The following is a 25472-nucleotide window of genomic DNA, read 5'->3' as shown; positions in this document are numbered from 1 at the left end:
ATTGAAAATGGTGTACCAAGACATCTAGGAATGATTCAGGAAGAACCGTTGACCAAAACCAGTTAAAAATTATTATTTTTGTGATCAAGAAATATATTTGGTGGCCATAAAATCCCTTGTTAGTGTAATGCAGTGGGATAATTAATCATCAGCTTTTCAACATTAGGGGTCAGTCAGGAAGTAATTGAAGGTCCCTCTTTTTAAGGAGGAGAACATACTCGAAAAAGTCAGAGAGCTAATGGATGATGGGCCAGTTTCAAGGAGGACTATCTGTACTGTGAAGGCCAGGTTAGGAGTGGGTCTTACTTTAATTAGGATTTGGGATGTTAAGAATGGTCTGTGTTGCACCAGTAAATGGGAATTAATGCTCAGGATCATAATCCCAATAAGATTTGCATTACATTTTGACATAATGGAGAACACTGACATTTCAATTAAGCCGTCTCCCTTCAATTACTCTGTAACTCCGTAACAGAGGCATTAACCTTTGAAAGGAACCTGTCACATTTGTCTTGGCATTGAAATTATCTGACATTGACAGCATCGTCTTTGCTTTCCCTGGAACTAATGTTTTCCAGTTCCACGCAGTGCCCTTTCATCTTTAGATCAAGAGTATAAATGCAGAAAGGGCAGCTGTGACCAAAAGCTGAGTCCCCTCTAATGCTGGTGAATGACCCATGGTGGAATAAATTGGAGGGTCTTTGTCGTCTGAGACAAGACCCAGTGGCCAGGTGCCATCTCACGAAGGTCTTCCCGAAAGCTGCCGCTTTTGTTGGCAGCCTGAGGACTACAAAGTCAAATGACCATCCTTGTAGGTGATCATTGGAGTCAATGGAAAAACTGTCTGCAGACTCTGTGATCAGAGGACTTGGTTTCAGCATGGAAAAAATAGGTGTGCATGAAACGTCCAGACTTTGCAATGTAGGTTCTCTGTCCCCTTCTACTTAACTGTACAAATTATTATCATAGAATCATAGAATCATTAAGGTTGGAAAAGACCTCTAAGATCATCGAGTCCAACCGTCAACTCAACACCCCCATGCCCACTACACCATGTCCCTAAGCGCCTCATCTACACGTCTTTTAAATACTTCCAGGGATGGTGACTCCAGCACTTCCCTGGGCAGCCTGTTCCAAGGCCTGACCACTCTTTCAGTAAAGAAATTTCTCCTAATGTCCAAAAATTGGTAGTATTACCTATATCAACATTAACTACCCACAGGCTATATAGTGGAACACGTGTGAAGTATTTGCAGGATCAGAGTATTTGTGGAAGAGACCAGAAGTCCAGAGAATGTCTTATTTTATTCTAAAGCCACAAGGTCCCTTTATATTTAGGATCTGAAAACACAATATTCTTGTCTTCACCTCTAAGTTTCTTTTTCTTCTTTAAATATATGTTTTACAGGAACTCTTATCGATACCTTTGGAGACTATAAATATATGTTCATTAAATGTGGAGCTGTGATGGTCCTGGCAGGAACCTTCCTGTTCATCATGAATTATTATAATTACCGTATGCTCGCCAAGGAGGAGAAGGAACGAAAGGCAAAAGAAGAGGACCCTAAATCTGTAAGGACAGAAAATGAAGGCAGAAATAACTGGAACAAAGAAATTGTACGGGATGGGCCTGAACTGGAACCTTTGAGAGAGGAACGAGAAGGACTAAAGAAGGAAGTGAATGGCACAAATGAAGTTTAAACCTGTTCTCGTGGGCTGAATGGGAAACTACTTCTGGGTTGCTTAAGTTGACACTGGATGTGAAATCACACTAGGTTTTTAAATTTTGACCTGTGCTGTGCCATGTGCATCCTCCTCTTTGTTGTAGGAGAAGACTAGAACAGAAGTAAGTCTAGTTTCTTATAAAGTGCTGGGACACACAGTGCAGTATCCATTTGCATACCAAAGGTCCTGCAACATTTTTCTTTCCTGGAGGGGCTGAGTAAGAGTACAACTGACACCCCACTTTTATTCCGTGTACTACAGCTCTACTCAGTGAAAAGGCCAATGGCCATCAGAGTCAATGCAGAGCCCTTCCAGCAGCCTCAACGGACTTTGCATTGAGTGCTGTGGTGGCTGGATCTTCTCACCATGCAGTCAAAACTCTGACTCTCTTTGACTGCAGTGTCAGAATTATCCCAGGGATTTGGTGCTGCCTTCCACTGGCAGCTGCACTGTGACTTGCACCTCTGTCTCATGGAAATGTAAAGTAGACCTTATACTCATCTTAAATACAACACGAGAGCGCTGCTTGAACAGCATGAGGGCAGTACATGCCTGTGTGTGAAGTGGCAGCAAGGCAGCCTGTCCTTGTGGCCGGAGCATGCTAGGAAGGGACTAACTTGATGTGGCTCCTCATGGCTTGACCAGGGACTTTCTCAGGGACCTCTGCAGTTAGCAAAATGCCTTGAGAAAGGTGGCATTATGCGGAGGGCCAGCGCAAGGCCGACATGCTACAGGAGTCCTTCTGCCAGGTCCTTTGTCTGTGGGGGACAGAAACTTAGTCTTAAAGGACTTAAGCTTTGATCTACATTCAAACAGTGCAAATTCTTTAAAATTTTCCCTGGGAGGTTACACAGTCCTTATCCAATCTCTGAGTGCCTTACCATTTTTAGCGTGCTTTTTCTTTACAATACCCTGGTGAGGCAGTAAGTGTTGTTACTATTAATTAATTGTATAAATGAAGAACTGAAGCACAGAGGAGCTATGGGCATCATTGCTTCAGTGAATAAAGCTTAGGCCTGCCATGGCTGAAATGGGATCCACTGCCCTGAGTTAGGTGCCTGAAAGCCCTGCTGAGCACAGGTATCCCCCTGCTCGAAAACAGGGAATACCGTGGATAATCGTGCATTAAACCACAGCCCTCTCTGCAGTGCAGCCCGCTTACTTTGTACTACTCAGGATTAACAATTTTTAAACACTGTCTTAGAGCTGTGACCTTGTGCCATTTTTTTTTTTAACCTGGTTAAGTTGCATCCATCCTGGAGGGAATCCAAACACAGCTGCCCCCCTTGTTTGGGCTGGGTTAGGCACCTCCCTGTTGCTAGCACTGCAATACCTGGTGGCCTCACGCCATCCTGTTGCATGAGGTCAGTGATGCAGAGCTGGAGCTGCGTAGGAGGCTCTCATCCAGTGGTGATAATTTTGAGCTGGGAAGTTCTGGCTTCTGACAGCAAGCACTGATGTATTTTGTAAGAAGCAGCTGTTGCCCAAGAGCCATGGATGCTGAGCATGGCATCATGCAGTTGAATCATCAGCCTTTTGTGGATTTAGCTCCAAGTGACTGGATAAAAATGAGGACTTTTGAGGCAGATCACCCAAATCCGAAGCTAATACCAGTCCGTAGGCTAGGTGTCCTCTTTCTTTGCTTCTTGACATCCTTATGTGATCAGACAAAGTTTTTTCATGACTTTGTCACCGAAGAACTGTATTTAATTATCACTTGTATACACACTATGAAGAATGGCTTGTAAAAATACTTCCATAAATATACTATACTCTTAAATTTAGATCACTCATATCTTGTACAAAACCTTTTCTGTGAAATCATTTGTTCCACTAAAGAATAATGGTCTTTGGCCATTGACTTCAGTAGGACTTAAATTTTATCCTTATGTAGTATCTTGCATTTTCTCTGAAAAATAAAATCTATACAATATACTTAGGCTTTTGTTGCTGTGTTTTTAATATTCTTTATTTCTGTCAAATATATCTATGGTATTTCAGTAAAAAAGGCATTGATAGAAGCTCCTGAACATTTTCCAATATGCCTTCTGGAAGCTTTAATATACTTAATAAAATGCTTTTAAAAAAATGAAATGAGTTTACATTTGCCTGTTGTGATCCACAGGGTAATGCTGCCTTTCGATTAGTAGGGAATTTATCCTCATAGGGTTTCTAGTCCTGGCTCCATGTACATGGTAGCACAACTCTTGGTCGTAGCCTCTTATGCCAGGACCACCACAGGGAGCTCCTCGCCACACAGTTTCTTTGACATTTTCGGTGATCTGGGCCAGCCTGACTCACACCTCCAGCTGCGTCGGCCCATAATGAGTCTGCAAGCAGCTGAGAATGACCTGGCAAAGATCTGACAAGACGATTTTCATACCTTCCCACCAGGTCGTATCAATTAATTCTGGGAACAGAGCCTCAGTTGTCCTTACTGCAGGAGCTGATGCTAAGGCTCTTTGTCTAGCAGAAACCCAAAACAAGCTTTTTAGATCATAAAACGTTGTTAATACAGATAACATTTCCAATAAAAAGGCTTTTTGTTCAGCTATATCTATGAAAATCCTCTGGAAAAGCTACACCTTTGTTAACCTGTCCCCGAGGGCAAAAAATGCTACATTGGATAAGTAGTTCTTTATGGCTTCAGAAGTCTTCTAACATTAAGCAGCTACTTCATTTAACCTACTCAAGCCTCCTGTCACAGAAACAGATACTTTAAGATTATGGCACTATTTCTATCACGTAGGAAGCCAGACTACTTTAATGCAATTTTGGCGATTATGGCTGGTTGACAGTGGTGGGTGGCCTTCCTCTTCCCTGTTACCCAGCCTCCTGTCCCTGCTGTGGGTTCAAACCACAACATCTCACTAGTCAATGCAGCAAAGCAACGCCAAATACCTCTGTACTTTTAAGCATGTGAGTAGCCTTAGAAATGCTTTGCTGAATCAAATCCTGTGAATTCAGCATCTTGCAGGCTCAAGCTGTAATCCAGGCGTCGAAAACTCTAAAACTTTCCTAAGAACATTTTCAGTTATTAAAAATGACTGCTGCAATATGAAATATCCATTAGAAAAAGCTCTTGTGAAGGAGTAGAAGCTGCCTGTGCATATAATTTAGCCATTTGTGTGCCAAATTGAACACAATATTCATATTTACATGCATGCTTAAGTCTGGAAAGCACCTGTGTAGGAAAGTCAGGAGGTGTGAGTGTTGTACCATAAACATATGTACTAGGCACATGGGGGCATGTTTGGGATATCAGACGTGCAAGGATGATTGCTGACACTTTCATTGGAGTGCAATTATTAGACTTCTTTTGTATTTCATTAGTTGTGACCTTATTAGAAGCAATTGCCCATTGTTTCCAGGGTTGCTTGAACTTCTACAAGAGCCTGATTTTGATGCTGAACCGTCACTCCCAACAACCACAAAAGAAGCCAACAAGGCCAGGCAGCAACACGGCACTCCCTGCAGCCACATCCTGCTGGTGAGGCACGAATGGAGTTGGATGGGGTGGTGTGACAAGTACCGTGGGTTGGATTTAGATTTATTCCACATACTCATTTCTTATTTATAGTCCCCCCTCACTTTTTCCCTCCTTATATTTAGCTTCCCAAATTTAAAGGCATGGAGGAGGAATTCAAATATTTCAACACTTACTCTGAAGTGACAAAATTTGTACACCTTCCTATCTCCCTTTTTAACAGAATGATAAAGCAGTGACTGTGCCACATGGAGTGCCACACTACTAGAAGGGGACATTTTCTGCCATCACACATTGTGCCAGATGCTCCTCTGCCACACACAGGGTGTTGTCTTGGCCTGGGAAAGGAGCAACACGGACTGCCTGAGAGCAGGGCTGACGAGCAAGGCTGGGGGGTACAGCTCTGCAAGGTCAGCTGTAGATTGGAGCTCATCACAAAGAAGAGCTTTAGTGCTTTTTATTTTATACTGTTAATGAAAACCTTTTTCAGTGGGGTGATAGCCAGGAGGACGTCAGTACCCAGCACTCAAGGAACAGAGTGTAAAACCTGGCTGTCTTGTTAAGTGAGCGCAGGATGCTGCAGTTTTCAGTCTTGTAACCATCACCGGTGAGTAGTTATGCTGCTCGGGGCAGTCCTTCACATTCGGCACCCAGAGGAGCTTGTGGCTGCGAAGGAGAAGGATGTTCACTGGCAATATGTGCAGCAATAGAGCAAAATATAATTGGCCTCCTTTTAATAAAAGCAATGAACCATGTGCAGAAAGCGCAGAACACTTGAGGAGATCAGAGAAGTCTGGAACCACAAATTAATAGAGGTAACTTGGTAGTAACTGTGTTAAAAACAAGCAAGTACACAAACAAAAAAATGAAGTGCCAACCTATATGTTTGAAATATGCAATCGTTTTAGGCAACACAAGAGATTATTCAGAAGGACAGTTCCTGTGGCAGCTGACGCCAAATTTATTTGGCTGCATTTGGAAAACGCCTAGTAGACAATACAGGTGCATTCAGATTACATTGAGGAATGAATTTAAAAGATGACTTGTGTGTCCTCTGCGGCGACAGTGACATTGACTATAAAATAGTACTATTTAGACTTATCAGAACTGTGTGAGGGTGTTTTGATGAGTGACATTCATAACTGTCAGTGAAGCTTCTCATAATGGCAGTGCAGCTCGGAAATGAAGACTCGATTTGCCGTCTGCTTTGGCACTCACTAAAGTATTGCTATGCTTTTGTTTGTATTTGGAGAGAGGCTCATTTACATTCTGACACCAAAAAAATGAACAAATATAGGTAAATGGATCTTTTGTGTCACCACAGTCAAGACCCTGCTATCACAGGTAATAGCATCATATAATTCCCTCTTAAAAAACGTACAACCCGTTGTCCTGCAGACCCAAGCACCTGACAAGGTGTGACCCTGCTATGACATTTGTGCCTGCAACTTCGGTGTGTCTGCAGAGGGTGAATCTCCACATGTCCGACAGCGCCGGTGTTTAGAGGCTTAGACAAACACAATCCTACATGGCTTGAGATACACAAGCCCTTAGCCCATCAATCAAACAGTTAGGGAGGATATTTATGCAAGGGAAAAATTATATGTCCCTCCCTCCAAAAAGGCATAAATATGGACAATATTTTAAAATAATCTTTCTTTTTTTTAGTGTTTATTTACTTGTTTGTTTGTTTATAAGTTTAAATGTTACTACTTTCTGAAACATACTCTACATCTCTTCACCTTTAGTATTATTGATTAATTTAGACGGAAAATGCTTCCTCTAATGACTTCCCTTTCTTTTCTCTTTTTAAACTACTTTATTCAGACACACAAACTTTACACTGAACTCGGCTGTCATAGTGCCCCGTTTCTATACTTTTTAAAAGCATGTTTTCCCCTATTCCAACATTTTTGAAACACTGCAAAGTCATTTAAGAGCTGTAGACCATATTTTAGTCAGAAATTCAAGATGTAATTTTGCTGGACGGCCTAAGAAACCTGTTACAGTGCAAGCCAGACAGGGAAAGCTTCAGAGGAGCAACACCATGCCTCCTGCAGCAGCGACCAGGCAATTCATGGGGAGTCTAGCACAGGCTGTCATGGTTTAGCCCCAGCCAGCAGCTAAACACCACACAGCCACTCGCTCACTCCCCCTCGCCGCCAGTGCGATGGGGAAAGAATTGGGAAAAAAGTAAAATTCGTGGATTGAGATAAAGACAGTTTAATAGAAAAGGAAGAGATAATAATAATAATGATGATGATGATGATGATGATGATGATGATGATAGAATATACAAAATAAGTGGTGCACAGTACAGTTGCTCACCACCCGCCAACCAATGCCCAGCCAGTTCCCAAGCAGCGGTCACTGCTCCCTGGCCAACTCCCACCAGCTTATATACTGAGCATGACGTCATATGGTATGGAATACCCCATTGGTCAGTTGGGTCAGCTGTCCTGGCTATACTCCCTCCCAGCTTCTTGTGCACCTGGCAGAGCAAGGGAAGCTGAAAAGTCCTTGACTAAGGAAAATACTACTTAGCAACAACTAAAACATCAGTGTGTTACCAACATTATTCTCCTACTAAATCCAAAACATAGCACTATACCAGCTACTAGGAAGAAAATTAACTCTATTCCAGCCGAAACTGGGACACAGGCACTGAGGATTGTACGCTCTAAATTTAACAGTCCCTCCCAGTGTTCAAAAGATGCATTTACATTTTGATTTCTCTGAATTCACAGGTAACTCAGTGACAGATATTTGGCCATAAGTGTCCAAGGCTGTCCCAGTCAGCTGTCTTTTGTAAACTGAACACTGCAGAGGACCTTCTGTTCAGAGACTGCATGTCCAGCACTGCAAAAACTGCTACTCTGCAAAGGCTTATTAAAATCACAGCAGAAGCTTGCATTTAGCTGAATTAGCCAATGCTGTGGGAAAGGCTAGAGGCAGTCCCAGCAGGCCAGCATACAGTTTAAAGCCTTTTGGTGAATGCAGCTCTGTTTTATGTCTTACCTGTTAAGCCATAGGTGCTCAGCAGATTTTAGAAGAGGTGAGAAGGAAATACGTCTATTGCTACAAAGGCAGCTAAGAAGTATCTTATGCTGGAAAGGATGGGGGTGTCCCTCAATGTACACACAGGACAGAGTCCTGCACTTTGCGCATAGGAGCCGAAGCCTGGATCTACTTCAAACTAACTATCTGATGGTCCTAATGGTGCAAACACCTCAGCTGGTACTGCCCATCATCCCACCATGATGATCTCTGAATGGTCCATTTTTCACTACCAACTCCTCAGCTCATGAATTTGTCATTTTTCACATCAGACTAAATCCGTGGGAAGAGAAACACAGAGAAACACAGGCTTCCCGTAGGCTCTCCAGAGTTTTTTAGACTTCTGTCTGCTCAGTGCAAAGGTGTTGTGTGAAGAAATTTCCACCTTCTGTGGGAGCACTGCTGTTTCAGGTAGGCACCAAACACGAATGTGCTTCTACACTTTCCTGGTCAAATCCATCGGCTTCTGAGGAGGGGAAGATATCCATTCACCAAAGACGTCAGCTTCAAGGTCTAATTCTGACTAAACTCAGACACATTGGATTCCTTATGTATCCTGGATTCCCTTTGACGTGCCGTTCAGTGCCTGCTGCTAGCGACAGATGAACTGGTACGACTGAAATGGAATAGGGACAAGCACTTCCCTCGTACTGCAGGGCTTGGCATTCCCTTTCTGGACAGATGAGATTCTTGAGTAGTTTTTAATCAGTATATAATCAGCCCCGGCCATTAGTTATGCCATCTCATCACAAAACACAACTCCAGAGAGAGATCCTTAGGATACCTAGGAGGATCCATGCATTATTAAGTGAAAAAACCACAGACTCTACCTATCACCCATTAATACTACGTATAGTAAGTGCTTGTTGAGCAAACTTGCCAAGTCTAATTATTCTCCCAGCAGACTATGAGGGTTTTTTTGGCAGTTCTACAAGTCTAATGGAAACCACAGCAGGTCTGCTTCTGCAGAGGCAGCACGGGGAAGGAAATCTCTCTGATGTGCTTCAGACTTCCGAGATAGTCCCTACCTTGCGTGCACATGCATGCGCCCACACCCCAGCCACGCTCCAACAGATCGAAGGGAAAATCCACAAGCTAAAGCCTTGCACGCAGGGGCTGCATTCCCTGGCGATGTAACGATTGATGTGTTAAAAGACTGCAAGTCACAAATCTGGTGGCAAGAGGATCCCCAAAACATCTTTGATGGTGCCAGGCTGGTCCTAGCCAGGTGCCAATTGCAATGTGAAGCGAGAAGGGAGCTTCTTTCAGCCCTGACTTCCAACCCCAGACCACAGCCGCAGCAGAACTTGCTCTCCATGGCTGGGCTCACCTCTCTGCTCTTTCAGCCAGGACAATCCACATCATAAAGTTGGTTCCCAGCTCATGACCTGGGACATGATGTATGATGATTCATATTTCTTATTCCTTTGGACTTATTTTTCTGACTTTTTAGCATTACTCCCAAAAGTAAATTTCACACTGAGATTGTGAGTATTTATGTGGAAAGATTTTTGAGCACACATGCTCTTTAATGAGATGTTAAGTTCTTCCGAAAGTCTGTCAAGAGTCTGTCGGACAACACTGCTAGTAGTTGATATGAGGAAGACAAATGAGTCGTAATATCTCATCCAAGAAGTTAATAAAGATAACTGTGCAGATTAATTAAAACCAGAAGCAAAACCTCCCTGCTACTCAAAAGGTGAGCTACAGCCATGTGGGGCTTCTCCTGCATGGCGTGCAAACATGTCATCTGTATTACGATATTTAAACAGAGGTCTACAAGGAGGAACCATCACCTTTCCAAAGATAAGCCTCCATTTGGAGACCTTTGTCAATGGATTGACTTAGAAAATCCCAAACATCCAGAAGGCTGGTGTCCTTCTCACTAAGCTCAATGTTTTGGAAAACAGCCTGACTGTTTGTGTTTATCTTTTTCTCTTTTTGTTTTTGTTAGCAAACCATTGCCAAACTCTGTATTTTTTTTTTAAGCAAAAAAGTTTGTGAGTGCAGTGGCTAGAAATATATTGAATTCATTTACCCTGTAGGTATTTGTCCTCGACTTACCTGTTACAAATATGCTTCAAAATACAGCATTGTGTAGTACGTTCCAGTATGAAACATGAGGGACAATTATATCATGATTTCAGCTTTCAGCCAGAGAAGATAATAATTACACACTATATAAACAGAAGTGCAGTGAAGCAGCTTTGTAATTACAGTGTTCCTAAGCTGTAGCTAATTTACTTGTATTCTGAAGTGTATCTGAAGTTAGTAATTAGGGCCAGTACATGATGAAACACTAGCAATATACTTACCTTCACACTGTGTATTATTTTTCACTCGTATCTATCATGAACCTAGATATTTTCCAGGGATTAATGATAGGCTGTGAAAAGTTGATAGCCTGAAGTTCAGCAGAGAGCCATTAAACTGGCCTGGTCATTAATCCCTAGAAAATACCCTGCACCAAGGTTGTTATAAGGTGAATATGGAAAATAACTTTCCACACATGTTGACTTTTGTCTTAGCTGTTATGTTTTTGTCAGTGTGTAGAAACAACACCCCAAATGCAAGTGACTCCCTCTCCCTTGACTTTGGATGTGCTTGATGTTAAGAGGATGAATCCTCCCTAAATTCACCTTTGTACATCACTGAGTGATGCCAGTAGAAGACCCTGAATAGACAGCTTGTATCCCAGCAAGTCTGTCCTAGCCACAGTTGTCTGGCAATGTTTGGAGGTTAATTTTAGACTGAACCTCCATTTTCTGAAATGTGTAATTCCAGCTTCTCTGAACTGAGAAACAACACTGGCGGCCAAGTAAAAATATCTATTACCGGGGGAATATGTAAAAACACTGTTTCATCAGTCATCCTGCTCACACGATTCCCTCCCAGAACTGAGGGTGGTAATGAAAGTAATTTAACATACATCTATAATTAATTTACTACATTCTTCCTGCTGATGGCAATCATCTTACCTAGGAAAGTTCATGAAATTGATCTTAATGCGTAAAAATAGAGATGGAAAAGCATTAAAGGCAGCTAAATGTGGTTTGCTTCTAAGCATGTAAGCAGTTAAGCACTGTTTGGAGAAATGTTTTGGGGCTCATTTAGCAGGAGCCATTACCTGTGAGAAATGACGGCGAGCGCACAAGCTGAGCAGGGCTTTCCCGTCGACAGACGCGGTTTGCAAACACTGATGAGAGCAGCAGGTCTTCGCTCCTGGAGCTGCTCCTATTTTGCATAAAAAGAACAGAAATGTGAGATTAGGTTCAAAGAGGCTTTGCAGAAGGTGACAAAGATTCTGGACAACTAGAGGTAGCACCAGGGACACGAACTGCACCAATTCGTGGCTGTTACTCCAGTGCCATTTTAAGCCATGAGCCCAGGCCCCGGGCACCCTGTCGGAAGGACAACTCTGGCCGATGTGCAGAACATCCAGATGTGCAGATGTGTCCGGGCACTCTGTGCACTGTGCACACATTGCACACAGAGAACAGATACCATGTGCATGTGATGGAGAGTCCCATGTATGCATTTGCAGGCTGTTTCTAGGGCTTCCTAGTGGCTTAAAAGCATCCTGGCTTTGTTCAGCTATCACTGGGTCCTTGTCTATTAGCCGTTATCATTTCACCAGCTGTGGCTTTTCTGACATCCGTGAGCCGCCCCACACTCAGCTGGGCTGGTGGCTCCTACCCTCCGAGTGTCTATACACTCCTAGAGCAGCAGAGTACCCCTTGGGACCGTCAGGCTGATGGGAACTCATACACTTATCTACAGACCATGACTGCACTTCCCCGAGACCCTACTTTAAAATGCAGGTCTTGACATTATGACTTTAATATGAGCTGGAAAAACCTAAAAAAAGCAGAAGCCCATAACAAAGAATACTTCAATGCTCTTGCAGCAGCTATATAAATATGTATATAAATAAGTAAGAAGGATTTTAAGAGTGTCTTCCATCACTGTGGCCTCCAAACGAGGGACTACAGTAGCCGTATCTGGATGGGGGTCAGAGGAGGAAGAGTCACTGCTCCCTTTGGTGCCCCCTGCGAGGTGGAGCACAGCCTGTCCTGCTTGCAAGGGGGGAAGGAAACCCTGCATGGGAAATATCGCTCTTCCTATGGAAGAGCCCCAAATAGCGTAGAGGTAGGGCAATTCTTTCATTTCCCTACACCTGCCTGTGCATGAGAGACTACTGAATGGAAACCTGGCCTCTGCAGCCAGGGCTGCTCGTTGCAAGCGCGGCCAGGCGAGGAGGATTCCTCGGCAAGGCTCAGCAAGACGCGTTTTCCACAGGCTGCTTCTTCCAACGGCAAAGCTGTTGACTGGCTTCTCCTTAACGCCCATTGTCTGTCAAGCAGCTCCTCATCACAGAGCAACGAATGCTCTCAGTGCTGGCTGCCGGAGCCATGAGAGGGATAGCTACTGGCAAAATGTAAAAAACAGCTCTGAAGCCAGCAAAAAGCATTCAGGGTTGCTGTTGAAATGCTGGGGCGTGAGCCCTGAATACCTGCTTTTCACAGTGCTCCTATGGCAGGAGCTTGGGAGAGCGTCTGCCCCACCAAAACCCAAACTGCTCTCCAAGGCACTACAGGAAAGGTGTCAAAATTGGGGAGCTTCCTCTGCACAGGTTTGTGCTCCCAGTTTATGCTGGCATGAGTATGATTATTTGCAGTGTCCTCCTGGGAAACCCTCCAGAGGCCCCTGCCCAGCCCAGCCCTGACCAACTCATGGCAGGAACTACTACGTGGCGCAAGACCTGCACACCTTCCTCCCTTTAACACCAAAATGACATTAAAACCAACAAAGCCCTGTAGTAAATCCTTTCATTATAGACATTAAGGAAATTTCAGGACACAGGCACCACATGGAAAGGCTGAGACCTGCCCTGGCTCGGGGATGGATGGGGTTTGCCACCCCTCTCTTGAGGAGCAGGGTGTCTTTCTTCCCTTAAGGACTTGTCACTAGTGAGGCATCGCTGCGGGGGACAGCCCTGCTTTTGCCAAAAAAGAAAGATTTCAGCAAGAGGCAGAAAAAAAAGATTCCCTGGGCTGAAAGCCTAATCTGAGGAGTATAGCTTTATCTCCAGGCAAAATATGGACATTGACTATGGCAGCACAGAGGTCAGTGAAGAACACAGGGCAAGCCGCTATCCCTGGCCGAGCTCCACTACCGAGTGAGAGATGCCCTAAGACATGCTGATTACTGAGATTTTCAACTGTGAGGAACATCAGAGGGATTGTACTCACCTAAGAAAGGGGATCTTAGTGGTGCTGCGGGTGGGAGGAGAACTAGACCAGTGTTGGACACTTAAAGGCAAACACAAACCCGCCCTTTCTATAAATTCCCATATCCCTCAGCTTGGCTCCTTCCCACTATATTATGGTATGTGCTGATTAGGTGTTTCTGTCTTTCCCTGAAGTGGTTGTTGTTTTGGTGATAATATTATTAGCTGTTGTCATGAGATGCCCAGCCGGGGAATAGATCACGGGGTGTTAGCTGCTGTATGGGCAGAATGAAAACCGCGCAGGATGAGAAAGATATGGTATGTAAAGCACCCTTGAATGAACTGTGCTAGATCAGTTTGAAGTATTCTTAATCTTATCTTCTTTAATTAAGGAAAGGTAATATTTTATCTGGAAAAAAAATGGTCTGTTTCAAAGGACAGCGATGGATTAAATAATTTTCTGAAGTTTGTAGGCTTTTCTCTCAAGACTTACGCAATGTTTATCAGCAAATGTTATTAAGCAATGATTGCTAATGGAACATACAGAAATATACAGCAGGGCTCTGTGTTTTATCAGCTAATAAAAGAAAGCCCTAAGATTAAGGATGTGTGAGCATGTATAATCACATAAGTGATGCTCTGAATATGTGGTTTCTGTTTCAGTGACTTGTCAGCATTATGTAGAACACAAATACGTACAGTGACTGAAAAAGCAATAGTATTGTCACTATTAGTCTTCCAGCTTGAGAACAAATTAGTGGTTTTAGGTGGTACAGCACAACCCAGAGGGACATGACTTGCCTGACAAATCCAATATTATATAGCCCTTCAAAGCACATAGTGATCATCATTTTTGTCTATTCTGAAATGTGTTTTCGATTCCTTCTTTCCTCCTGGTTCCTATGAGTGGTGGCTAAAAGGCGTCTGATTTTCCCAATTGCCCTTTCAGAGACTCTGACTGAGAAACCAGAAAACGTGAACGAGGCACTAATCGACTGGTGCACACTTGAGCAAGAACTGCTTTGCTGTCTGCTGATGGCACGAGTGTGCGCTTGGCTTAGTGAGGAGTTGCATTTTGCTATTGGAGAGGAACCATCCTTTTTTCTTCCAAAGAATAATGTCTTTTTTTTTTTTTTTTTTTCTTGTTAATAGCACTGCAAATACTATGCATGAAAGGCCATGATTTTTTCTTTTTTTTTGTTAGAACTAGGAAGAAAACTATTTCAAACAAATGAAAAATACTTCACATCTGGCTTTACCTCTCCTTTTTCCACCTTTTCTCCTTCCAACAATCATAGGAGGAACCAGATAGGACACCACAGAGAAAGTAAAAAGAAATCAAGTATTCAACAGAAAATAAAAAAGAAACTGTTGATTTGAACCAGAATCTTAAAAATTCTAGAAAGATCTAAAATCAGTATTTTCCTTTTTTAGCCAAACAATTCTTGTTAAGAAGCGCAATACAGGAGGAAGAGCTCTGCTCCTAGGGACACATGGTAGTGCTGCTGCAGGAACGGCTTCTTAGCGTGAGAAAATACATTCTGGTGTGTAACTTAAAGATGAAAAAAAGGGATCTGGGCAAATTTTCACCCTGCTCTGGGTCACGGTGCTGGGAGCGACACCCCCGTAAGATACCCCTCACCTCCAAAAAGCAGAGGTGTGGGAGCACTCAAACAGCAGCCGACAGCAGCCGCTTTGCCCGCAGCCACTAGAGATCAGCCTTGCCCCGCTCTTGGGCGCCGCACTAAAAACCCTTCGGTCGCCTTTGGCTCGCTCAGTCCCCGCCCGACCTTTGGCTTTTCACATCCGACTTTTTTTTTCTTTTGAATGTGCATGCTCTTTCGAGTGCGTTTTCAGATTTCCCCTGTGCTTTTTCCCATCACTTTCAACTTGGATGTCGTTAATTAGCTGACAGCACGGTAGGTACATTTTCTTGCAGAGAAATTTTGTGCATTTCTCTGCAGCAGAAACGCAGAACCCCCTCTCTTTCCCCAGGCTGTTTGCTTTGGTTTAGCTGTTTTTTTAATACTATACTCTGTTATAAACTTTTAGAGTTTTGTTTCCCCCTCTTCTCCCCCCGACCCCTATCTGCTGTCAGATGACTGTGTTAGTGCTATGTTTGACATTTTCCTTTCTTAGATACATGCAAATGTGGGAGGGGGGATAAAAACAGTCAAAGGAAAAAGATATTTTACTTTTCTACAAGAGTAGTCCCATCCCAACCCACTGCCTGCTCTCTCAGATTGGAGGCAGCAGACAGCATGACAAGCCCAGCACTACCCTAGATGCTCGGGGCAGGGCTGGTGGGCATCCATCCTCCATCCTGCCCCATGCCCACACCACTTCACTTACGCACTGGGGATACTGGGAGCAGTGATATCGCACTGCTCGATAACCAAATGGCAAAGCAGCGTGCAGTGGCCCTCCATAAGGAGGAACTCGGCAGATGCTTCCCCTGGAGCAGAGCTCTTCCAGCTCCTGCTTAGTGCCACACTCGGGCTTAATGTTGCAATTAAGTTCATAGTTTCCCCATTTCAGGTATTTCAGAACTTCTCTGATCATCTCTCATTTTGCACCTCAGAAATATATTGATGTGCCAACATAACCAGCTGTGACAAATTGTCTCACAGATGTGGGAAGCACGTGGAATACAAAAGGATGCAAAATGCCAGGAACTGGGCTTCAACTTAATTTGTGTTATAGGACCTCAGTCATAAATTTCTCTCAGGCAGAACTGTGTTCACCCTCAGGATTTGTCCCAGTGCTTTACAAAGTAGCTGGGATCGTCTTCCTAAATGAAGAGCACCAGAGTTAATGCACATGCCTGTGTGTGCACATATTTTTGTTCATATGTACATCTCACATGATATGCATGTTTTGCCTGCATGCCTTAATATTAGAGTGAAATAGTTAATCTGCAATAAATATTTTTAGTTAACTGCAGTTTCTTCTAGAAAAATGTATAGCAGTTCTTCTTACGCCACACTGCAAAAACCTACCTATGGGTTGGCTTAAACTTATGAGGCTGCTCTCCTGATTCTCCAGCAAAAATGAAAAAAACTGAAAAAGAAAGCTAAACTGAACAACATGACTGTGTGGTATGCTGTGGGCAGATGTGGGCTCAGCCTCCTGCTGCTCTGAGCTGGCCAGATGTAGAAGCCTCCAAGGAACGTGCCTGCCTTGAGGTCACTGCTGCTCTGCAAACGATGCTGTGCAACTACTTGAATGGGTTTATTTGAAAGCCGCTCTCTTCAGGTGCTGGGGACTTTCTTCCTCCTGCTCATCTCTGGGAAACAAATTCAGAAAGCACAGGAAGATGGCCAAAATTAATCTATGGATTCTGCAGAGATTTTAGTGCTCACAATTTTCTAGAGCTGGCCGTTAGGTATACGGCATCAAATGTCTCTTTTCATGCTAGAAGGACAGCCAATTCAGATTCTGACACCTGTATCTACCTCAATCTCGAAAGCCTGAAGTGCTAATATCCACACATTAGGCTGGTGATGAGCAAGAAGCTCTTTGAAAAGCCAAAAATGACAGCACGTGTCTGCTGGGTGATGGAAACCAGACCAAAAGAGGAGCCGGTCATTCAGCAGGAACCACAAGCCGCTAGCCCAAAGTGACCCCTGCAAACTGGGACGTGAGCTTGAGAGTCAGAGACAGAGTGGGAGGACAGAAAGCTGAGAGAAGAGGGAACAGTGCAAGAAGCATGAATCCAAAATAACCTTCATGGCTACTCAGTCTGAGAGCTTTTTTCTGCTTTCACACATGGTAGGTGGGCACATGTTATTCCTATGCATTCATTTAGTGTCACCAAACCCCTTATGTCTGCAGGGGACAAGAATGGGCCCAGCATTATAATATCCATTCCTGCATGTACACAGTACAGAGGATTTTACAAGAAATATGGCAATATCTGAGAACCTAATCTCTTTCAAAGAGAGAAAATAACCAGGAAACACTGGAGTGAGTCCCAAAAGAGATGTCACTGCATTTAATGTGTATTTATGCAGCTATTTAGAGGCAAACGAGAAGCAGTGATTATGTATAGAATAAAATGGAACAACAAATTGAGATTGTTTTAGCTTCCGCTCTATCTGATTAGCCAGGAAAAACAACAGACTGATATGCTCTGAACAAACAAAAATACGCTAAGCCTAAATGTTCTGGTCCTTGGGGGATTCATTTTTATTTACTGCATGAAACAAAGAGGGAGAACAAAAAAGATTTGTTTCGAATCATCTGGGAGGCTTGGCAGCCCAGGCTGAGCCGGTCCTTCTGTGCACCTACGTGCTGCTGAAGTTAACGGGACTTCTCGGTGCCACTTCTCTGCTCCTTGGCTGAGAAGAAGTCCTCAGTTAATTGTAGCACCAACAATGGCAGCTTTGCAAGTCAGCCCTGGCAATCGGTGGGAATCGTGGCATGGGGAAGGGGGTGCAGAACAAGGTATTCCTCTCCTAAACACATTTAACAGCAGAATATTAGGTGGAATAGCTGAACCTGATGCCTCAGGGTCCCCCAGCTCAGATGTCTGCTCAGTGCTGTGAGATGTGAGCCAGATGCTGAGAGAATGAAAACCCATTACAGATATAACCAGACAGAATGGAGAGCGGTGATTTACAGGCAGAGCCAGCGATCTTTCCAAACCCCGCACACGGCTATCAGGAGCGGTGAATCCCTGAGACGGCTGGCATGATCACGATACAAGATGTAACTGGGGAGACTTCCAGGAGCCAGGTTTTAAAGAAGGAAGCAAATTGTAATTGGACATGAACTCCTCGCTAGACCTATAACATGACATGTCAGAAAGACCGAAGTCACCAACCCGTAACTTTGCTCCCATAGACCCCTGACAGGTGCACAAAAGGGATGTGCTTGGGTTGAACAGGAGCCGCTGGATGAGCTCTTTGAAATTGTGTGATTTCATTCATCTAACTTTAGCATATACCATGGGATCACAAATCGCTTATGAGAGTCATTGCTCACTGCACCAGGTGATGTTATATATTACCAAGGCTTAGGTACTACATTGAAAGGGTAACATGTCTCGGATAAGTGACAGAATGGCTGGAATAACTCGTTTAGTGGTAAAGACGAATGTTTAGTAGCTTTTTCATACAGCAAATATAATCCTACACCAACAAAGTCCTCATGACCTAAATAATAAGTAACACTACTGGAGCAGGCAATAAGACTGCACGGAACAAGTATTTTGTGTACATGCAGCCATCGAACAAACCTTTCATACAACTGGGGAGGTCAAGCTAAATCTTGTTTACCTCCTGTTCTCTCACAGGGCCATGCTGGTGTGGGCACCCGTCAGGGCGCAATGCAATACAGCAGCAAGACATTCAATTAATTCATCACCGCTGGCCATCAGAGCCCTGCTCCCTTCCTGCTCCGTGGGGAGACAGTGGAGCTGTGCACGAGATAGAAAGCCTGAGTATACCCCAAAAGCTGCAAAACAACTGAAATATGACTTAATAAATGATAGATTTTGTTCTCTCTCATCAAAATACATGACACCGAGTGCTTCACTCTATTAACATATCCCTGTCTCCTTAAATGTTTTAATAATATTCTTTCAGTTTCTCAATTATGTTTTATGTGGAATGGGAAAGTGAGGTTTCCCCATAAAACATGTTGTGCTCTAAATACCATTACAGACGTACTTAAGAAACAGTCAAATAAACACACTGACGCAGAATAGGAAGAACTATTCCTACTTAGAGTCCTACAAGATTTTCAACTTGCAAAAAGATCCTGTTAAATATAAAGAAAGGTCAGCAACATAATTCTTTGTTCCTTTCCCCAAAAAGGGAAGATTCATCAGAAAAAAAATCTATGGTTTCTGCAAACACACTTTAGCAAATTTCTAAATGAAGAATGGCAATAGTTTTACAAACCCTGCATAGAAAAGGTCATTCGTAGAAAGGAGAGCCAGTAATGCAAAACCTGAGTGAAACAGAAGCAACTTAATAGAATATGTCAGAAAGAACTGTTCAGCTGTGATAATAACAAGGCTTCTGCATTTTATTATTTTGTAGCCTATTTTCCCAAGCAAGTGAGGTTCACACAATCATACTCCGTGTACCATTATGTCTCTATGTCTGTTCTCCCCAAGTAATTTTTGAATCCATGGGGCTGTCTGCACCAAATTTGAAAGGGAACAGCAGTTTCAAAGGCAACAGAGATCCTCTGACTGTCATGAAAACAGGCGCTGCTATCCCTGCTGCTGGGAAGGCTGCAACCAGACCTCATCCCCAGCCAGCCATGGAAGAGACCACATGGGCAAAGGTGTTGCACCCAAACCCCAGGAAAATGTTCACCTGGAGTCTGCCCCTTCCTGGCTACCAGAAAATCAAACTACAGAGTATAAAACTGTAAGAAATCAGTTTTACTAGTCAGCTTTTACTGCTGAAGGAACTACTCATTTAAAATTCAACTTTTCTGAGCATGTTTTGTAAGGAGAAATCTTTTTACTTGTGACTTTTACTCACAGATCTCAAGGCCATTGCAATAATCTGTTAGGCTGCTCATTGCTGAAAGCCGGATCGGCAGAGGACATGGCAGGAGACGTACAGGCAGTGAAACCTTTTCTGTAACTCGTGGAGCCCAGGGGGGTGTTTCACCCCTTGAGCTCAGGGGAGACCGGCCCCAGGGAGAATTCAGGAACCATGGATGAATTCATGAATTCAGGAACTCAGGATGCCCCCACGTGACTGTCCCCATGATGCCTTCAGAAAAACGACAAGGTGGTTGTCCTCTATCCTAAAGGAGTCTGGAAGATTTTGAGCTAGATTCTTAATCTCTGTAATGGGGCAAAATTTTGGTGGAGCCAAGGGAAATCCTATAATTTACTAAGCTGGAGGGTCAGCATTCTGTGTCTCTTCGAGGCTCGAGGACCTAGGCAACTCTGTCTTGGGAGCACGAGGTCTTGCCCTTCATTGGGCATGCGTTGGTCTTTAGACAGGTATGGAGGAAGGATGCTCTAACTTGTGGCTTCGGATAGCTGCGTTCAATTCTCCCTTAAACATGTCACTTAGTGCCCATGCTTCTTGGCAGATAAACATTTGTATTTCACTTTTATCTGCACTGACACTATTGAAGCTACGCTGCCGTTACAGCCAAGCCCTGTGATCACTCGGCTTTTCACCACTTGATGCAATTCAAAATGCAGGGCAAGTTCAAAGCGCAGCTGGGGATGCACGTCTCCCTCCCAGCGGGGTGTGACTTTGCGCGAGTTTGCAGAGGAGGCTGCAGAGGAGAGGTCCCGGCCTCTCCCCCCCTCGCTCTGACCATCCCTTCTTCATTTCACACTTCACAAGCGCACGAAGTGCCCTTCTCAGCTGAGAGCTGAGGGTCTCCGCTGTGTGACCCTACGTTCCCCCCTGCCAACAGGCTTTGGGGTGCGTGAGAGTTGGATGCTAACAGCCAAGTAAGGCAAAGCCTCTCCCTAAAGAGCCTCTCTCTCCATTCCCCAGGTCCCAATCTGACATGTGGGGGTAAATGCATGAAAGACTGAGATATTCAAAGACCACACCACAAAGCAGAGACAAAATAGGTAGACCAAAGACCTCAAGCAATTCCAGCCATACAACAATATACATCCCAGAGCCATGTGTGGGAAAGCAAGCCTAGCCTGTCCCGAGAGACCCTACTCGCAGAGCGGAGCTACCCTTTCTACAGGGTGTTGCGTTGCCCCATATAAAACTTCCCATTCAAGTCAGTGCTAGGTCAGGTTTCATGGATAGGTCAGGATTCATTTTGTGCTGTGAGGTACAGATATCCCTGACAGTGTTCCCTTTGTCCCAGCCTCAGTGACACCTCACGTTGCCCTCCCAGATTTTGGAAAGATGAAGGCAATCATCCTATTAAAGCACCACAGTACTTCTGTGCTACCCTCTGCAGGTCAGGGGAGAGGGCTGGGAATGTTATTTGCACGGGTAAGGAGGAGGCTGATTGAATTGAGAAGCAGCATTTGTAATCCTGATTTGAGGAAATGCCTGTGTTTATCAGGGCATTATACCCTCCATTTATCTGTCATCTCTTCCCTTCTTCAGCTGACCAGTGAGGTTTTACATTGGCCAAATTTGGCAGGCTTCATTTTGTGTATTTACTTTTTCCTTGTCATCCTTGCAAACAAATGCACGTACCACACATGGACTAGTTTATCTATACAGCGCATACAGACTATCATCTCCTATGAATGCACCAAAAAGGTCAGAGTATTCAGCTTGCATTGCAAATCAGCACCAGTTATGTACTCTGACAGCACCAGATGTCAGCTCCAAAATGAACTGCATCTGTTCAGCAGTACACGAGGAGCAATGCATGGGAGGATGAGACTAGACTCTCGAATGGCCCCTCAGAGCCAGGGCTGTGGACTTGCATTGCAAATCCAGCAATGAGTCCATCTGCAGGCAGGTTTGGACTTCTCTCCTAGGACCTGTTGCTCTGCTTAAACTGAGTTGAGAATGAGCACTGCAGGTAAAATACAGCAGTCAGATAAAATAATTGACCATGGGGCTGGCCTGAGCATGGCAATTCCCTTTCCTGGCTCTGAGAAACTCAGCTCTGCTCTTATTTTTCCTACTGTTTCCTACTCCAAATCCTGCTCCCCACCAGCTAGGTGGTGTTACGAGACACTCCACATTACATCTACAGCAGCCCCTTGCTCTGCCTGTTGGCTGGAGCAGATGACTTCTTTGCTGGGCTTGTGGGACAAGGGGGGCTTATCCACCCAAGCTTTCCAACCTATTGCACAGGTGCCTCGTGCCACATCAGTGGTCAAGATTAGCTGAAGTTCAGAGACATGGTGTGCTCTCGTGTTGAGCTGCTCATCCCCATAGTCCTGCTCCTCCAAAAGGAAGATGGCTTTTTCCTAACAGGCTACTGGAAACATGTTGGAAGGACCAGTCCTAACTCATTCACCACTGCTAAGCGATCCAGAGGATCTTGGTCCATGATGTATTTGGACTCAGCCAGTTGAAGGGGCACTTAGGCTACCCTGTTACTTGTATGTGGGGGTCTGGGCTGGTTTTGCAGTGTGAAGAACCTTGTTTATACATTATTTCATGGCTGTCTCAATCAAGATCTGACCTGACTGCGACTACGTCGATGGGAGCAGGGCCAGGGTTTTAGCTGGAGCTAGGAAGCTCTGTGCTTTGCCAAGCAGCTCCTCCAATTAAAACTTTTCTAGTATATTTGCAAGCCAAATAATTAGCACCCTTGAGATATCCATGGCCCTCTATAGATTCCCAGCTTCTACATTTACAGTAAATTGCTAGAAAACAGGTAACCGCTACATTCAATGAGCATTTCAGAATAAATGCAGTAGCACAAAAAAGGAAACACATTATCTGCTTTAATGTTACATGTTCATATTAAAAAACTTCATGCATTTTAAAAACTTCATGTGACACCCTTCCTGCCACCCTTCAGAAGAAGTATGATGTTACAGACTCAAAGTGGTTTCCTTCATCTTGGCAAGCTCTCAAGTAGCATCTTCCTCCCAGAGTGCCCCCCCCGACGCCATGGGACGAGCTGGTTTGGTAGCGACAGCCGGGCTACCTGCCCTGCCCCAGAGCACCCAGCCTGGAAGGGCTCCTCGAAGTCACAGCTTTTGAGCTAATCGAGCCCCTTGTGAGGCTTGGCAAAATATATGCTCACTGAACATGATGAGGATAATTTGGCTTATTTTCTCCGTTTGATTTTTTTAAGGTAAGGGCAAGGAAGGTTTTCCTTTCCTCCCTTGCACGTTGTACCTGACATGATAAATCTTAGAACAGTAATGAGAACAAGTTAATATGGGACTACATTTTCTCTTCTCATAATGAGCTTTGTCATGGAAATGGATTGATTTTATGCCACTTTCTTTTCTCTTTATAATTTTTATGGGTAGAACGAGGTAGCAAAATTTTCTCTCTCATAAATTCAATATAAATTTGCCTTAGCCTATGTAACTCCGTGTTTATTTTGGCCACCTATTTCACTCCTCCCCTGTTTACAGCCTGGGAAGAAGGGGAAATGGCCAATCAATCAAAATCAGGAATACTGAAAAGGTCACAGCCATCTGCACCATACCACCATCCCCTGCAGCATTAGGCATTTCCCAGCTGCTGCATCGCTCCAGATGTGCCTCGCTCTGCTTTCCCTGTACTTTCCTCAGGCCCTGGAGGAACTGGGGGAAGGCAGATCTTACCTAAAGGAAACCCAAGCACAAAGAATGGGAGCGAGAGGTTTCTGCCTCCCCTCCAACCAGAGCAGATGTCCCGTCTGGCACGCAGCGAGCAGCGCGTCGTGCTGCGATGAGCCAGCAAGCTCACGTATGGCAAGGCTCCCGTCACGCTGCTGTTATCCTGTCACTGATATTGTCAGCCCCTCAGAGGGAAGATGTATTAACTATTTACCAGCTTCTTCCAACCACTTTTCACTGCAGCCCCAAAGCTGGAGACTGTGGATCGATTCGGAATCATTTCCCCTTAAATGCTGCATGGCTTTGTCCATCCTCTCCAAATTTCTTGCGTACCACTTTTTTTCAACCGTCTTTCCCTCCAATTCAACAGCTGCCACTGTGACAGAGAAACGATTTTCTCCCTGGTACACAGAAATAAATGAGGGGCTGAATTTTAGTATTCCTCCTTGTAAGGCTAAACTAGATACCTGTATATTCATTGGTGCTTATCTCTCATTGCATTGACTAACTGAAACTTGAAAATCCTCATTCAAAAATGGAAGCATGGAAATAAAAAAGGATTTTCACTTTGTGCAGGTGACTATATGCAAAATCAGTTGTAATGACTACAAGTAGGACAGTTATCTTCTGCTGGTCACTATAGCAGGGCAGAATGTATGGATGGCCAGCGTGTACCTCGGCAGCCTCAGTGTGTACTAAGGAGTTGGACTCGTCCTTACCAGGTTAGGATCTGGCCTCTAGAAGTCAAAGTGGATCAATAATTTGGACTCAGAATGAATTGGGACAGGGTCAGAGGCTAGCTCAATTCTCTGAAAATTGTAACCCTTTGCCGTAAAACAGCATATTCCCGTAATAAGAGACAAAAACATTGCTTAATGGGTTTTTGGATGATAACTCTTTTAAATGGGAAGACTGTGTAGGAGAAAAATTAAGCAGGGGAATTGCAATTTTGCATTTTATGTGATAAAAACAATGGGGGGATGAAGGAAACATGTGGCTGCTATTTTACAAATTGAGTTGTGGAAGCCAAGCTCCAGCTTTGCTCCCATTAAGGATTAACATCTGGAGATAAGAGTTTAAAATCCAATATTGCCTTGAAAATGATGCATAGACACAGCTTCAGGTTGCTGTCTTGGCTGCATATTCACAGCTCGCTAATTTTATACCCCTTGTTTCCCCCTAAATTATTCATCCTGAGCATCCTGCATTATGTTTTCTTTACATCATGTCACAGCTGGAAAAGGAGGAAGACATCCTGCATGTACAGTAGCTCCTTTTGTCCCTGCTTTCACTGTCCAGGTGCAGCACATTTCCTACCTCCTTTGCTTCCCTGCGACACCAGCGCAGGCAGGTTTTGGGTCCCTCTACCTTTCCAAACAGAAGAGTTTCGTACCTGTCACGTTAAGGTGAAAATGAGAAGTGGGCAGGTTTATATACAAATGGTCACAGAGAGCTAGGAATGCATCGTGGATCATGCTCAGCCCAGGAAATCAAGCATGCTCCTACTTCAGATCCTCTCCAAACTGCATCACTCTTCAAATAAAAATGACACTCCACTCCAATGGAAAACAACATCCCACTTGAACTATGTCAAAGACTCCTCCACTGCACAACACTCTCATTAACCGCTCCCTGCTAAACTGCCAGGCAGTTGTTTCTGCGGTCTTGCAGTTATATCCAAGAAGTGCTTCCAAAAATCCATCAGAAGAGAAATTTGGGATGTTCCCTCAAGCTCCCATGTGCCCCGTCAGGATACACACTTACCGTAGGCATTA

The 25472-nt window shown here is 44.1% G+C and overlaps 1 protein-coding gene and 1 long non-coding RNA gene across 2 annotated transcripts in view; one reads left to right on the top strand and one right to left on the bottom strand.

Moving 5' to 3' along the window:
• LOC142086109 (monocarboxylate transporter 2-like) overlaps window positions 1-3664 on the top strand; it is a 53170-nt gene extending 49506 nt beyond the window's left edge. Inside the window, exon 7 of the mRNA XM_075158677.1 lies at window positions 1409-3664. Coding sequence (XP_075014778.1) covers window positions 1409-1701 — 293 coding nt within the window. The 3' untranslated portion in view covers window positions 1702-3664. The remainder of the gene's footprint in view (window positions 1-1408) is intronic.
• Window positions 3665-3674: 10 nt separating this feature from the next.
• LOC142086112 (uncharacterized) overlaps window positions 3675-25472 on the bottom strand; it is a 56373-nt gene continuing 34575 nt past the window's right edge. The window contains exons 3-4 of the long non-coding RNA XR_012674970.1: window positions 11397-11503; window positions 3675-5878 (exon numbers count right to left, since the gene is read on the bottom strand). This is a non-coding gene — a long non-coding RNA (uncharacterized LOC142086112). The remainder of the gene's footprint in view (window positions 5879-11396; window positions 11504-25472) is intronic.

This window comes from Calonectris borealis, chromosome 10 (assembly GCF_964195595.1).
Source record: "Calonectris borealis chromosome 10, bCalBor7.hap1.2, whole genome shotgun sequence".
Classification (NCBI taxonomy): Eukaryota; Metazoa; Chordata; class Aves; order Procellariiformes; family Procellariidae; genus Calonectris; species Calonectris borealis.
This window is presented reverse-complemented; position numbering and strand designations above follow the sequence as displayed.